Source organism: Dendroctonus ponderosae, unplaced genomic scaffold, assembly GCF_020466585.1.
Source record: "Dendroctonus ponderosae isolate FM_Combo_2020 unplaced genomic scaffold, Dpon_F_20191213v2 Dpon_F_20191213_1, whole genome shotgun sequence".
Lineage (NCBI taxonomy): Eukaryota > Metazoa > Arthropoda > Insecta > Coleoptera > Curculionidae > Dendroctonus > Dendroctonus ponderosae.
This window is the reverse complement of record NW_026017110.1, coordinates 8,760,588-8,775,352: the sequence shown is the minus strand read 5'-3', so window position 1 is coordinate 8,775,352 and position 14,765 is coordinate 8,760,588. Positions and strand designations below refer to the sequence as shown.

Here is a 14,765-nt window from a genome sequence, read left to right as displayed (position 1 = left end):
AGGTAATACGGGAATATACTATATATATTGACAGGTGACTTGTTCTGCTGCATGTTTTCATAAGATATAAAAACGGGATGTGCTGATAAAAGCCCCACCGACTTTGTCGATTTAACACGCAATTAAGGCCTGGATATTGACTAGTAGTAGAATTTATTAAATGAAATACTGTTGAAAGTGAGCAAAGCATTGTATACAGTCTTATTGTAAATAGTTGTAGGTCAGTAGAAGAAAGTTGATAGAACTTTTAGGGAATTGTTCAATTATATGCACAGCTCAGTGACTAGTTGGTGTTTCCTTATTTGACTGAATCAAAACTCATCATGTAGCCGTGGTCCTTTCTTCAGTTTTTTCCTTTTCTTCTTCGGCAGCTGTTGCTCCTCCTCCAGCTGGTTCTTCTTCTGCTGCGCCCTCCTGTAGGGATTCACATAGCCTGGATCCCTAGGGACATGGTTCAACTCCTGGCTAGCCAGAGACAGCACTTTAATAGTACTCTCATCCAGCAAGTACTTGACTTGATAGCAATAGGAGATGGCCCACTGCAGCAAAACATTCCAGATGTTGTTGGTCTTCAGCATTGCAACACTACGATCTGGAAAGCGCAGAATTAATTCGGAAAACATTGCCGTGTTTTCGATGATATTGGAAAGGGCATCGCGAATGTTTTCGTCCAGGGGAAAGTCCGATACGCCCGGTATGAATGGGGAGGATTCCATAACTGCCCTGCTGTCCTGGATGATGGCGAAAACACGCTCGCCCAGGGCGCTGATTGTTTGGGTCGCCTGGTCATACTTGGCAGACTCCTGGAACCCCTTTATGGCGGCCAGTTGCTCTGCCCGTCGCCTTTTTAGCAGCTTTTTATCTATGCGAGAGTTAGGGCTTAGCTACGCTGGTTTTGGTGGGTTTACATAAAGCCAAAGGATACATAGTTGTTCGGCCAGTTCGGGCTCGTTCGCCCCGTTCAGTCCAGTGAACAGGAACGCCAATGAAAGCAGGGTTAATTTAAGGTTCATCGTTGGGGCCCCGGATCGGCTTGTATAAATAAGGCTTGAACTTTTTCTGACTTCTAACCTACATCATAACCTTCAAATGTCAGCGCGGTTTTGTTATGCCTGTTTTTATGGGGGAATTGGCATCAAAAAACCCCAAAGGATTTTTAATGTTGAGCTGAACTAATTTAATACGTGTAAATATTTGGGGTATTTTGCAAGGAATTGGCAAATTTTCTGTTAAAATCAGTGATTGTTGTATTGTGGGTTGCCTGATTCTCTGGGACGCTACAAAACGACAGTTGTTTTGGGCAAGTTGTCAACGAAGGCGGCTGTTGCTTATGTACAATCAAGCTATTATTTTTGAGTAACCCGAGTAACCATAAACTAAAATCGGTGGTAAAATCACAATTCCGGACAGAAATATGTAAAGTGCGAAATGGCGGGTTTTAGGGATCTGGACAAAGCGCTATTTCCCATAAAACACATCAGTGCTGTTGTTAAGTTGTTTCGAAACCAACTGGAAGACACCAACGAGCCGGACTTGGCCCTACTGTCGATTGTAACCGGCCTGATTGAAAATCAGCTTACAAGCCGGTCGAACGCGGGACAACTAATTGACTCGCCGGAAATAACAGTTTTACCCCGTTTCGAGCTGGAAACGGTGGAAAACTTGTACAGAAAGTTCAAAATCGTCATTACCGGGTCCGTGGAGCCGAACAAAGCTAAAACATATGCGACCAGAGATCTGGTGAAGCGCGTTTCCGATGTGATCTGGAATAGTCTTACCAGATCCTACTATAAAGACAGGGCGCACCTGCAAAGCTTATATAGCTACTTGACTGGCAGCAAATTGGACTGTTTTGGGGTGGCTTTTGCTGTTGTAGCGGGCTGCCAAGTACTGGGCTATGATGATGTTCATCTGGCTCTATCTGAGGACCATGCCTGGGTCGTGTTTGGGCCCCACGGCTCAGGTAAGTTCCCCCTTAAAGAGTCCTTGCTTGGCAATCATCTAAATCAAATGTTTCATTTAATAGAAACAGCCGAAGTGACTTGGCATGGCAAAGGCAATGAGGACAAAAGGGGCCAAGAGATAGGCAAAGGAGACTCAGCTCGCTCTTGGCTCTACGTGAACAACAAGCCTGTAGTATGCACCAGGCAAATGGAAGTGGCTGCTTTGGTGTCAGCGATAAATCCCTCTCTCAATGCCAGTGTGGATGCCACTGAAGTGGCTCTGTTGCAGCAGGAGCTGTTATGGCTGCTGTATGACTTGGGACACCTCAAGAAGTATCCTATGGCTATTGGTGAGTACAAATCCACCCTAGTTGGGTTGAGTACAACGTGTGCTTTTCCCAGGCAACTTGGGAGATTTGGAAGAAATTTCGCCCAAAAGGCCGGGAATCGCTTGCAGTGCTCTCTTTGAAGAGGCAATAGATGCAGCACGTCGATTCTACAACAACCAGCATGTTTATCCCTACACCTATCAGGGCGGTTACTATTTTAGAAACAAGAAATACAAGGAGGCGTTTGAAAGTTGGGCAAATGCCAGCGATGTGATCCGATTGTAAGCCATCAGCGCCCGAAACATTCGCATTTACCCCGCCAAATGTACGACTTTCAGATACAACTACTCGAGGGACGACGAGGAGATTTATAAGGAATTTCTCGAAATAGCCAACGAGCACATTCCCTATATAATGAAGATTGAGAGCTCGGGCTTTGAAGCGAACACAATCCTGAAAAAATCCGAGTGTTTTGCCAATCTACTCAAGTTCTACGATGGGATTTGTCAATGGGAAGAGGGCAGCGCCACTCCAGTGCTTCATATTGGGTGGGCGAAGCCCCTAGTAAACACCATATCGAAATTCGATGCTGATGTTAGGGCGCAGGTAAATAAATAAGCAGCCCTTGAAGGGGAATACAAATGGAGCATTTGCTCGAAGTACAAAGCAAAAGTAAATCCTTTGAAGAAACAGCATTTGCTTCGTTATTTAGAGCACTTTTTTTAAAGAATTTACTGCGTTTTATTCATGAGACCCAATGCCGGAATGGAAATGTTTCAGGTGCACATCGTGTGCGATAACATGGAGGAGAAACTGTCGAAGAAAAATGGCTCCATATTCAACAACAACAACAATAACAACTATGAAAAAGAGCATCAAGCCACCATCAGCAAGTCAAACAATAAGGACCAAACTACCTCGCACTTTTACCCCACCATTGAGGCTCTAACTGCCGCTTGTTCGGAAAAAATCCTGAATCCTGAATACCTGCTACAAGGCGATGGGTCGCCGTTTGTTGGTAAGTGCCACTGGAGCTCGTTTGAGTGAATTATTTAAAAGAAAAATGAGTTTTTCTTCATTAAATAAATCCTTGTTGATAAATTGGCCTCAAAAATGCTTCAGGACGTTTCGACATGAAATTTAGCTTCCATAACAATGTTACAGGGCCCAGTCATCAAGAGCATATAAAAATAAAAATTGAGAAAACGGAAGAGACTGAGGATGGTAATACTTTATCCCAAACCATATTGATGTGTAATCGTTGGTCGTGTTTAGTTTTCCTTAGTTGAATTGGACGTTTTGTGATTTGTATTCGTTTGCGTTTGGCCACATTCCATTGGCTCGCACATTGAACCCGATTGTTTTACAGGAATGGAAATGCTCCAACCGGAAATCGATATCAAACCCCAATTGGATATCAAGCAAGAGGACTTGGGTAAAATTCTTCCATCCAATTTGTTTTCGTTTTGTTTGGGTTTTGATTTTGTTGTCTTCGTTTCACTTTCCTTTTGTTGCATCAATTCGGATTTTTCTCAAAAATGTTTGTCTTCCAAATGCAAATCCGAACGGTTTTTCTAGGTGGTGAAAGTACCATTCCCGTGGTGACAAAGAAGGAGGAAGAGAAGGAGAACGGCAAACCTGGAACGTCCAAGTCGCCCGACTTTATCACCAAACACGAGGACTATGAGGAGGAGTTGAGAAAAAATCGGCCCACTGTTGTGCTGCACAGTCAAAAGATGAAGGAACTCAAAGATCTTTTGTTGGCAGAGAAACTGAACACGCACGCCATTTCTTTGCATTTAACCGCCCAATCTCAGGTAACAATCTCATAATTTTTTTCAAAATATTTGTACATTCATCACATTGCTTTTTTGCAGGTACAAGTGGGTAAAAGGGGTAAAAGCGATTCGACGGACACTTCGAATAGGCCAAAGCGCACCAGACGAGACTAAACGGGCCTCAATCAAAACCTAAATTGCAACCAGACGCTTAAAAGTGAGTACTTAAGTATGAATTTAAGGGCATTAAACAATCGTATAATGCAATAACAGTTTCTTAAGTTGATTTACACATGCAACACGTTAAACTGGAATTTGAAGTTTAGTTGAAACGATTTGTTGCATTGTTGTACACCGAGCACTTTAGTTATTAAGTCAGCTTGCCATTATTAACAGTAGCTTTTAAATTAGAATTAATTGAAAACGTGAGCAGTATTACTACTTGGAAGAAAACTGATCAATTTCCGGTGATTTTACGTTTAATTTTAGCATTTGTTAGGTGTCCAGGAAGCTTTGGCTTCTCCTTATAGCTTTAATCAGATGTGAGCATTTTTTCTCAGGCATTGATTAGAGATGCGAATAACGCACTAGACTCTATCTAAGTCTCTAATCGATTATTACATTGTTAACATTCCTATTTGTGATTGTTTCACGAGTGTTTAGCTTTAAGTTTGTTGACACTTTTTTGTACAAAGACATATTTACTCGTTATGTTAGTCTTGTCTATTTATTTAACTGCTTACATTATGTTAGTCGCACATCACTTGCAATATTATTTATTTCATTTTCACTCACTCAGTGATTTGAGCATTGAATGTCGCAATCAAAATGTATATGTGTATGTTGAATTTTTTGCGAAACAGCGCATTTGAGTAGCTGTTTTAAACGAATATTGACAAAATAAACAGTCTATTGAATTGCTTGTTGATTTGTGCATGCAAGAGCTCAACATTCGAATGGCTACTTGAACACTTGATTGTATTGTTATGTACATGTTGTAGAATTCAGTGCAATTATTTCTGTCAGACGTTAAAGAAAAATCGAAAAGTGAAGGAAGATAGACTTTTGAGGCCATTCTTTGAAACTAGTGAGTTTTTAGGCCGTCGTAAAATGGCATTTCGGCTGGTTCAAGCAAGCCACTCGTGCTTGCGAAACGTCAGGAAGAAATTCCATTTTACAACGGCCTAAAAACCCACTAGCTTCAAAAATCAAAAAGGTTACAATTTGGGCGGACATTGCTTGAAATAGGTGAAGTTTTCGGGCTTTTAAGTCAAAAAGTGGTTGGTTTTAATGTCAATAATTTACTTCTGCATAAGCTTTTTTGAGCCGCATATTATAACAATTTTCGGGTGTGCTTTCTTTATTATATGTATGAACATATGGAGGCGCGCATTTTCCGGTTGCTTGCCGCTGACGAATCGCGCTCTACACCCCAATTTGGCTCCTGCCCAGTGATCTTTTTAGTAAGGAGTCTGCGAAAATTTACTGCTTTTACACTACAATATTTTATCCAGAATATCAATATTGAATCCACTATTCCTCGTAGTTGAATTTCGCGAGCGCGATTTTTTGCTACTCCCGAATCCCCCCCATTGACGTTCTCCTCAGCTGCATCTGAATATCCGAAGAGAAAAGATCGTGTTCCGTTGCATTTTCTTTGAGGATATCCATGTTGGGTAAAATCAGGTTTGGCAAAAACTGATCAATAAGCAGGTTTAGATAGTTTTACACTTGTTTGCTTCAGTTCTGAACATCAAGAAGACGCACGATTTGGCCCTAAAAGCCCGATAAACTCACCTGTTTAAGGTCAATTGCTCCAAAATCCACTTAGATCACGTTTCTGCTATGGGTCTATTAATTGATTTTCATTGTACTTTATCACTTTGTGTTGTTTAAACCAATCTATTTCTAACCAATTCTATTAGAGATTAAACTTTAAGAATAGTATCACCAATAGGGTTTAGAGTGAATATCACCAATGTAGCTTATAACGCATTGAAGACGAAAACTAGAATCTTCAATCGTCTATTATAGGTCATCTTCAATGGAACATTGTTGATCCTTAGGGTTTACAGTCGTATAGAGAAAAAGCTGATTTTATTTTTATATATTTGGTATTTGATATTTATTGTACAAAAATTAATCTAATTGTGAAGTGGTACGATAATATCGGCAAATGTCTAAAATCTGTTAAAATATAATGCAGTTTTAAAATTACCTACAGTTTACCCAAATCATAAACACATTGATCCCCCTAAATGAATGTGCCATTTCGCTGATTTCACTTAGTAAAAGATTCACATTTGCACTGTTTTCGATTGAAAAACCACATCAGAATTATTTACATTCACCGCTGGGAAGTTTCAGCCTAAAATTGTTTAAATAGTTTCGAATTTATACAGAGTGGCTCCAACTTGAGTGGCAACTTTACCAGTACATAAAAGTGGACAACTGAACTTTTATAGAATTCACCAACGTGTATTTGAAATTATTTACTTACAAGTCAAGTGGCTTTCAATTTAATACATTTTTATCCATGTAAATAAAAAATCTATTGATTGAATTGATTGATAAATAAAACGCAGCAAATTTTCCTATGCAATCTGCATAGGATTTCTATGCAACTCTAGGCAACTAAGCTTATCAATCAGAATTCTTGTTTCTTCATTGTACGGAAGTTTGATTCGTTGTGTAATTTTATATTCTGCTTGTCTGTCTGTTTTAACCATTTACTGTCCATAATCCTGCATAATGCGCGCAGTTTTGTGAACTAAGTTATTCGCAAAGGAAATAAATGAAAGTACATGTTTCCCAAGTTTACGCCTCGAAAAAAGACCTAAACTGGCCAATCATTGGCCAAAAACCTGCTTGATCAAGGTTCGAATTGAAAGAGATTTCAGGGTTGTTCTCCAGAAATACATGAGTATTATTGTTATAAAATGCGATTTTGCAGTAAAACGGCCCACTTTTGTGCATATAACTGCCACTTTTAGGTGGATGGTTTCAAAGTCTCATTTTCTCCAATGGCGTTAAAATTACGGACATAATTGAATAGAAATAGAATATCGTCGAAAAACTATCAGGATTTTAAAGTTATGCCACTAAAGTCTGGGTCACCCGGTATTGTAGTCTGTGATGAATATAAAGGGTGACTAATGTATTTATTCTATTTTGTAGTTGTTAGATGGATATTTTTGTAAAGGAAAAGTTATGAAACAAAAAACGGACAACTTCCATTTTCAAGGGTTTTTATTGGGGAAAAGTGATACCGGTCTAGACTGGGCGGAATTTGAGCTAGAAATCGCACAAATTTCGCATAGTCAAGCTGCAAAGACGGACTGGCAACATGGAGCGGTTTTCTAATGGTTATTCTATTTGCTTAGTTTCCCATGTTGTCCTCTTAACAAATACTGAATGTACAAACTTGATACTGTTATTTAAAGCTGTTTACCTGTGTATACCTTTAGAAGTTTAATCCAAACTCCTTAAGCCACAAATAAATAATTAAAGCAGAACTAGACGTTTTTTTTTATTTTGCAAGGAAACTCAAAGCAAACCTACTAGAACTAGTTTATTTCTTACGTACAAAACAAATCAACGAATTGGTCTCCACGGCTCGAAAACATCCCCGATTTTTACACGCTCTGAAAACGAACTGAGGGGATGAAAAAGCCTTAATCTCTGGCACGTTCTTACCGTAAGGGGGAAAGTCTTCGGGGTGCAGCTCGATGTAATGGCGAAATATTGCGTCTCGTTTTGCTAGATGTTCGTTTCTGTATTTATCCACTAACACCCCGATTCCCACGCCTGCACTTAGTCCCACAATGTGCTTTTGAATGCCTTAAATACATTTCCCTTTCGCTAGTGGTTCAGCAGGCAAACAAACAGGCGTTTATAGATGTTATATAATTCACTTACCACTCATCAATGGTTTTTTTCCAGCCCAATTCGCTAGAATAACCGAAACGAATCCTAAAAGTCCCCCCACAATCGGCGTGTACAGGACATGGAGTACTCCAGGTTCAATTCCAGGAGAATTGAGCAGTTCCAGAGGGGTTTTGGCCAGTTTTGGTCTGCCTGGAGTATCCATTTTTCACTTTAGTGACAAGGATTTGTCAAAATCCGAGGTTTTAGGGTTATTGGCGAATTGAGGTTGGAATGAGAAAAACTGAGGCTAGAAGATGATTTTTTGGAAATAACCGTGCAATTTTGATTGATGTCATTTTTCAATTTTAGTACGTGTAGGAAAAATGCCCAAAAAGAAAACAGGGCAGCGGAAGAAGGCCGAAAAACAGCGACTGAGGCAGAAGGAGATCAGAACGGCTAAGGAGAATGTGCAGCTGGCGCAGCACCCATGCAACTCGCTGATGGAATGCGAAAAGTGCCATCGGTGAGCCCTAATTTCCTTATTGAAGGCACGTAAACTCGTATCTGAGATGTTTCAGGAAGCAGAAAAGCCGGGCGTTTTGTTACTTTTGCCAGAGCATCCAACGCCTGCCTGTTTGCGCCCAATGTGGCAAAATGAAGTGCATGTTAAAGACGGGGGATTGTGTGATAAGACATGCTGGCGTCTTCACAACAGGGATGGCTATGGTGGTAAGTATTTGTAAGGAACCCCCGTCGGAATTGGGGCTAGAACTTTGAAGGGATTTTGGGTGCCCTCATTGGAAAATTCTCGAGAATTCAAGCCTTCATTCAAAGTTCAAAGCTTCGATTAGAGAAACTAGTGCTTGACAAGATACTCCTGTAAAATCGTTATTATTAAATTATTTCAGGGTGCAATTTGCGATTTTTGCGAAGCTTGGGTGTGCCATGGAAGGAAATGCTTGCAGTCGCATGCTTGCACTTGCCCTCTACAAGAAGCCGCTTGCTTGGAGTGTGAAAGAGGCGTTTGGGAGCATGGAGGGCGGATTTTCCGATGCTCATTCTGCGACGGGTGCGTTTTTCCCTACCCAAAGTGAAACGTTTTTTCTTTAATGTATTATCAGGTTTCTTTGTGAAGATGACCAGTTTGAACATCAAGCCTCTTGCCAGGTGCTGGAGTCGGAGAATTACAAGTGTGAGTCTTCAAGCGACGAGATATAAGCCCGGTTCTGGTAATTTGTTTGTTAAAGGTCAATCTTGCAACAAACTGGGACAATACTCGTGCTTGAGGTGCAAGACTTGCTACTGTGAAGACCACGTGAAGAGGAAAGGATTCAAGTATGAGAAGAACAAGGGGATTCCTTGTCCGAAATGTGGCTACGAAACGTCGCAGACAAAGGATCTTAGCATGTCCAGTAAGTGGAAGTTGTCCTTTGTTTATGGGAAAGTAAGTGTTCTTCTTTGCTTCTAGCGAGGAGCCACAAGTTTGGAAGACAAGGCCAGGCCTCATATGATGATTACGAAGCTGGGGGAGATGACTATGGAGAGGAAGGCGGCTATGCAGGCTACAGTGGTGGAAATGGGTATGAAGATCAGTCATCTGATGAAGAAGAGGAGGATTCTGATGAGGAGGACGAAGAAAGTGGGTGTTCGTGCATCAGTGCATGGTCATGTAAATAGTGTTTCACCGAATTTTAGGTCAAAGCGATGAAGAAACTGATGATAGCCAGAATGCCGATTCGAAACAAAGCACCAAACCAAAATAGGAACTAATTTGTTGATTTTGGATACCGCCACTTTATTTTCCATTGAGATTTATTAAATAGAGCAAATTTTTTTGACGTGATCTTGTTTCTGTATAGTCCCTTTGAGTAGTCGTAATGTCGCCAGCCAATTTTATTTGAGTCCTGATTTTTTCGCTAAATATTAGCAAAAAATGTGGATTTTTGTCTAATGTCCTTAGTATGCTTCAAAAAAATCATAATTTCACACACGAAACACTTGCGTTTGTAAATTCTGATAATTTCATTTAAATCTCACTAATTCCTGATTTTTGCGAATTTGGTCAATGTTGGTTTAAAAAGTACAATTTCAAACCGAAAAAATCTATACAAGTGCCAAGTGCTCTTTATGCTTGAAAATCATAACTTTCGATCCAAAGGCGTAGAAATCTTGCAGCTTTTAGAGTCTACAAGAAAAACTTGCATCTCTAAATGCTGAAAATTGCAGCCTTTTTCAATTCAATGCACTAATTATTGGAATTGCGGGCTTGATAAATCTGGCTCTAAAAATACGCGCGTGCACTCACTGCTTAAAAAACTCATAACTTTTGCTCTATCGCGGCTAAAAATGTCAAACTTTCAGAGCTTACAAACAACACTTTTACCTGTAAATTCCGAAATTTTTGGAAAAATTGCGCTTCATGGTGATTTTTGCCGCAAAAGATTCTCATATTCAAAGTGATTTTAATAGACTTCTCATATACTGGGCGGTGAATACTTCAAGAAGCCTAATTTAAAAAAATATATATTCGATATTAAACTGGGAAAGATTTCAATTTATGGAACATTTGCGTCCAAATTGAGCCTCCCTGTATATAATGGAAAAGACAAATAAACCCTCAGCTTTGATGATTCGCAAAGTGGCCCATAGATGCTGCTTCAACCGCCAGTGGCCACGTAAGATCTGACAGTGGCACAATGACGTTTAACAATTTACTTTTCCTGATAAATGTATCTTACAAATTTCACTCATAAAAACTAGCATTTGCTATGTTAGTCACTCTAGAGTCGGTCGCTATTTAGTGTTAGTTCATTCAGGTGAGTGCAAGCTGAGTTTCGGTTGAGCCCCATACTGTACAGACGAATTGCATGTTTATTGGGCAAAGGTTGAGTGTGTTACCTCAATTAAAATTGCTAGAAAGCGTTCTACTTGCAGTTGAAATTCCCCTGTTTGTTCTAGAGTTGTGAAAGTCATGGCTGAACCAAATGGAACACGCACCTCACAAGGAAAACCTCAATATCAGTTCAACGGCATCAACTCCCACAATTCGTCCAGAGAGGTTTCTCCGCTACCCCGCGTTGGATACACACCGGGCTCCCAACTGCCCCCCCACATGGCCCCACAGCTGCCACCCAATAGAGCCGCAATGCCGGCTCTAACTCAGAAAATTTCAGGGCTGGGTATTTCAATGCCCAGCACCCCCAGTATCAGCCCTAACAAGTTCGGTAAATCCACAACCAACACAGGGGTCCCGGAGAAGGCGGCATTTAGCGAACATTCATCGCCAGTAGTGTCAAATCGTTTGGAAAATGTGCCATTAAATGATATTGGAACTTATCCTGGCGGCCAGTACTTTGATAATCTGGTTCAAGCCCCAGTGAGTCAGTACGACGGGCAAAACAGGGCGTTCCCAGCCAGTAGCAGTGTTAAACAGACTAGTAGTACCAGTAATTTGTTCTCTCAAGCTCAGACGAGCCAAAGTGCGCAATTTTCCACCAGTATTCAGGCGACAAGTGCGTACACGCAACCAGCAGGAGTTTCAAGTGCAAGCCAAAGTGTTTTTCCTCCTAGACCCACAGCTCAACCCCCCAGCAGCCAAATGAGACCAAATTACGCGGCACCGACCGGCCTCAGAAACCTACCTCAACGATATCCCACTCCTGTACAGCCTCAGAGTGTGAATGCTGCACAAAGACCTCAGCAGCAGTTTAACACGGGGCCGCAAGTGCCAATTCAGAGATTCAACCCTCAGATCAACTACAATCTGCCGCCTGCCATGGGACAAAATCAGCCTCCGCCTGCAAACGCCACAAATTCCGGCAGCAGATACCCGGTTGCTGTAGGACCGCAACAGCCCCGACACGTCGGCTTTCTGAACCAACCGAATCAACCAGCTCAGGGGGTAGTTCAGAGTGGATTCAGCCGAATCTGGGGCGGGGAGAACTACGATTTGCTGCAAATCCCCAATATTCTGCCGCCCGCTCAGGTGCACCCCCCAAACATTAACCTGGGCCAGGAGCAGCTGAATCAGGCGAACTGTAGCAATGAGATCTTCCGATGCACCGTGACGAAAATCCCCGATTCGGCGTCCCTTTTGCAAAAATCGCGGCTTCCTTTGGGGCTGCTGATCCATCCGTTCAAAGACTTGAACTACCTGCCAGTGATTCAGTGCAACGTGATTGTGAGGTGTCGCGCCTGCCGCACCTACATCAACCCCTTTGTGTATTTTGTGGATGCGAAACGCTGGAAATGCAACCTGTGCTTCAGGGTGAACGAGCTGCCTGAGGAGTTTCAGTTCGACCCCGTTAGCAAAACGTATGGGGACCCGACGCGGAGGCCGGAAGTCAAGAGCAGCACCATCGAATATATTGCTCCTGCTGAGTACATGTTGAGGCCTCCCCAGCCTGCCGTCTATCTGTTTCTGCTCGATGTTTCCAGGCAAGACTCACTGTGGTTTTCCTCCAACGTTCGCTATTGTGCGTTTTCTTTGCAGGCTGGCCATTGAGAGCGGCTACCTGGAAGTTCTCTGCCACACTCTGCTAGAGGAACTTCAAAATATACCAGGAGACGCGCGAGCTCAAATCGGCTTCATCGCCTACGACTCCAACTTGCATTTCTTCTCAATGGCTGAAGGCCTCAATCAGCCCCACGAGATGACCATTCTGGACATAGACGATGTGTTCCTGCCAACTCCCGACAATCTGCTAGTAAACCTGAGAGATCGAAGGGAACTGGTGGAGGATTTGCTCAAACTTTTGCCCAAACGCTTCGCCAACACTTTTGATGAGAACAGCGCTTTGGGGGCCGCCTTGCAAATCGCCCACAAATTAATGGGGCCTACTGGTGAGTGGAAATGGTTAACCTTGCAAAACTAATATTTTCTAATGATCCAATTCCAATCATATCAGTTCTTTCATGGAATCTTTCGGAGTCATTACTCGAGCATCGGTTATCATCTTATCGAAAATCGTGCGGTTAAGCGATGTAAATAACGCTATTAAGCCAGTCATTGGATTAATTTATTTATACATTGCGTACTACTACTACATTTGGTACTTTAGATAATGAGCACATTAGTTATTTGCTTCCAGGCTTAATTGTTGTTTAATAGTAATTACATGGGATCCTGCACCCCTAAATTGGAAAAAATCGGGTTAACCTGTAAAACACTTCAATTAGGGTCAAATGGGGTAAACGTATACATGCACAGATTTCAGTTTAAATTTACAGCAAAATCTACCACGTCTGCTAATATTAACGGCTTTACTACCTCTCCTTATAAGGCTGCAGCAGTTTCTTCTTAGGGGTCCCTTTTCAATTCCCGCGAACAGTTTGCGATCGACCCTACATAAATTTGCGATTTTTGTTTTGTCGCCTATGTAAAGTTAATGTGTTTTTATTTTATTTTAAAGGTAAGTGTTGTTTTATTGGCTTATAAAATACTGATTTATTCAGAAACCGTTTGTTCTATTGTTGTTTACATATAACCCCATAAAAATCGTATATGGTGTAATTGTAAACAACATTTTGGGGTAAAAGTAAACAATGATAGACATTAAATTTGAACATTAATAAAAGTATTTTTTCAAATGTTTCGAAAATATGCTCCAAAAACTCGTGAACCGGCCTACACTAAAGAGGATCTTGCTAATGCTGTCGCTGATGTGAAAAGCAGAAACATCACTTATCGAGCGGCTGTTGAATACTGCAATGTTCCAATTGCCGACATTTTGCAAAAAAATTAATGGGAGACTTAATTGAGGCAAATCGTGGAAGAAAGAACACTTTCAACCAGGAAACTGAAACCAAGATAGTTGAATGCTTGCTAGCTCGAGCTAACGCTTACTTATGGGGAAGTTTTGACAACAGAAGAAGTCCTGGATAGGCTACAGTTAGCTCGGAAAAGGTTTTTGAAAATCTAACCGAAGAAAAGGACGGTACCACAGAAAAGAAAATTAAGGAATTAAAGGATGCCAGAAGAGAAAACTACTAGAAATAGACAAAAGATAAAACAAATACAACAAAAGTAGTTCAGGCGATGAACAAAATGACCATTCGTTATCACATGTTTAAGTTATGGAGGCAGTTCGTTCGATGAAGATTTTTAATTTTGAGGAAGATAAGATTCCCATAACTAAGACACCTATTTCAGAACTAAAATATGGAAGTTTTGCACTTGTATAATTAAAGGGAGGGAAAGGGAACACAACTACCTATAAATATGTATATTATCTAGAGAGTATTGTTGATCAGGAAGTGGAAGAAGTAGGACTATCTAATACATAGATAATACTAAGCAAAACTTTGCTGTTCAGGTAAGTGATGTAAGTTTGGTTGCAGGATACCAGATACTGGGGGTATTGCATTTCCCACGATTAAGATGAAAGGAGAAATAATTTATTTTAACTTTGAAAAGGTAGTTCCAGTATTGGAAAATTAATATTTCTGTTGGTATTTAAGATAGAGTTTTATTTATATTTTTATTATTTTCTTAAGGATTTAATTCACGAGTTTCTAAATAGTTTTTAAGTTTCTATGTTTGAATAAAAAGCTGAATCACAACAAAACATGTTTTTAATTTTTTGTTGCAAATGTAAACATTAACTTAAATTATTAATACGCTACCGGCCTTAAACAAAATCAAAATTAATTCTTGGGTTTCAGTCATTTATTGTCTTTATTTATCAATTAAAATACGTTTCGGTGTTTTTTTCCACCATCATCAGTTTTTCTAAAATAACATAGTTAAAAAAAATTTCATTAATTTAAAAAACAATCACAGTTCGTCAACAGCCTCATCATATCACACATTAAAATACATCACAATTGCAACACTTTAAAACATTCTA

At 40.6% G+C, this 14,765-nt stretch overlaps 5 protein-coding genes across 11 annotated transcripts in view; 3 read left to right on the top strand and 2 right to left on the bottom strand.

Annotated features, from left to right (window-relative positions):
• Window positions 1–136: 136 nt before the first annotated feature.
• On the bottom strand, window positions 137–1,117 carry LOC109544725 (coiled-coil domain-containing protein 134). Its single transcript, XM_019915035.2, has 2 exons — window positions 926–1,117; window positions 137–862 (listed from the first exon to the last, which is right to left on the bottom strand). The coding sequence occupies exons 1-2, from the start codon at window positions 1,011–1,013 to the stop codon at window positions 312–314; spliced, it is 639 nt and encodes a 212-aa protein (XP_019770594.2). The 5' UTR covers window positions 1,014–1,117; the 3' UTR covers window positions 137–311.
• A 181-nt stretch (window positions 1,118–1,298) lies between these two features.
• On the top strand, window positions 1,299–7,565 carry LOC109544723 (menin). Of its 5 annotated transcripts, XM_048661247.1 has the most exons (10): window positions 1,299–1,963; window positions 2,027–2,293; window positions 2,346–2,553; window positions 2,611–2,878; window positions 3,053–3,290; window positions 3,437–3,496; window positions 3,642–3,707; window positions 3,851–4,089; window positions 4,150–4,267; window positions 7,228–7,565. In XM_048661247.1, exons 1-9 carry the CDS (start codon window positions 1,429–1,431, stop codon window positions 4,222–4,224), a joined length of 1,956 nt encoding a protein of 651 aa, XP_048517204.1. In that variant the 5' UTR covers window positions 1,299–1,428; the 3' UTR covers window positions 4,225–4,267; window positions 7,228–7,565. The 5 variants fall into 5 exon arrangements, with proteins under 5 accessions (XP_048517204.1, XP_048517203.1, XP_048517205.1 ...); XM_048661246.1 differs by having other exon boundaries at window positions 4,150–7,565; XM_048661248.1 differs by lacking the exon at window positions 3,437–3,496 and having other exon boundaries at window positions 4,150–7,565.
• A 39-nt stretch (window positions 7,566–7,604) lies between these two features.
• On the bottom strand, window positions 7,605–8,197 carry LOC109544726 (NADH dehydrogenase [ubiquinone] 1 subunit C2). Its single transcript, XM_019915036.2, has 3 exons — window positions 7,969–8,197; window positions 7,747–7,890; window positions 7,605–7,694 (listed from the first exon to the last, which is right to left on the bottom strand). The coding sequence occupies exons 1-3, from the start codon at window positions 8,138–8,140 to the stop codon at window positions 7,645–7,647; spliced, it is 366 nt and encodes a 121-aa protein (XP_019770595.1). The 5' UTR covers window positions 8,141–8,197; the 3' UTR covers window positions 7,605–7,644.
• Window positions 8,198–8,208: 11 nt separating this feature from the next.
• LOC109544724 (zinc finger protein 330 homolog) lies at window positions 8,209–9,755 on the top strand. The gene is made up of 7 exons (XM_019915034.2): window positions 8,209–8,440; window positions 8,496–8,646; window positions 8,826–8,986; window positions 9,039–9,109; window positions 9,165–9,329; window positions 9,386–9,556; window positions 9,613–9,755. Exons 1-7 carry the CDS (start codon window positions 8,301–8,303, stop codon window positions 9,678–9,680), a joined length of 927 nt encoding a protein of 308 aa, XP_019770593.2. The 5' UTR covers window positions 8,209–8,300; the 3' UTR covers window positions 9,681–9,755.
• Window positions 9,756–10,574: 819 nt separating this feature from the next.
• LOC109542496 (protein transport protein Sec24A) overlaps window positions 10,575–14,765 on the top strand; it is a 7,178-nt gene continuing 2,987 nt past the window's right edge. The window contains exons 1-3 of one of the 3 annotated variants that reach the window (XM_019911751.2): window positions 10,575–10,733; window positions 10,876–12,354; window positions 12,410–12,759. In XM_019911751.2, the coding sequence (XP_019767310.2) occupies window positions 10,889–12,354; window positions 12,410–12,759 (1,816 nt within the window). In that variant the 5' untranslated portion in view covers window positions 10,575–10,733; window positions 10,876–10,888. The other 2 variants (XM_019911744.2, XM_019911757.2) reach the window with 2 other exon arrangements.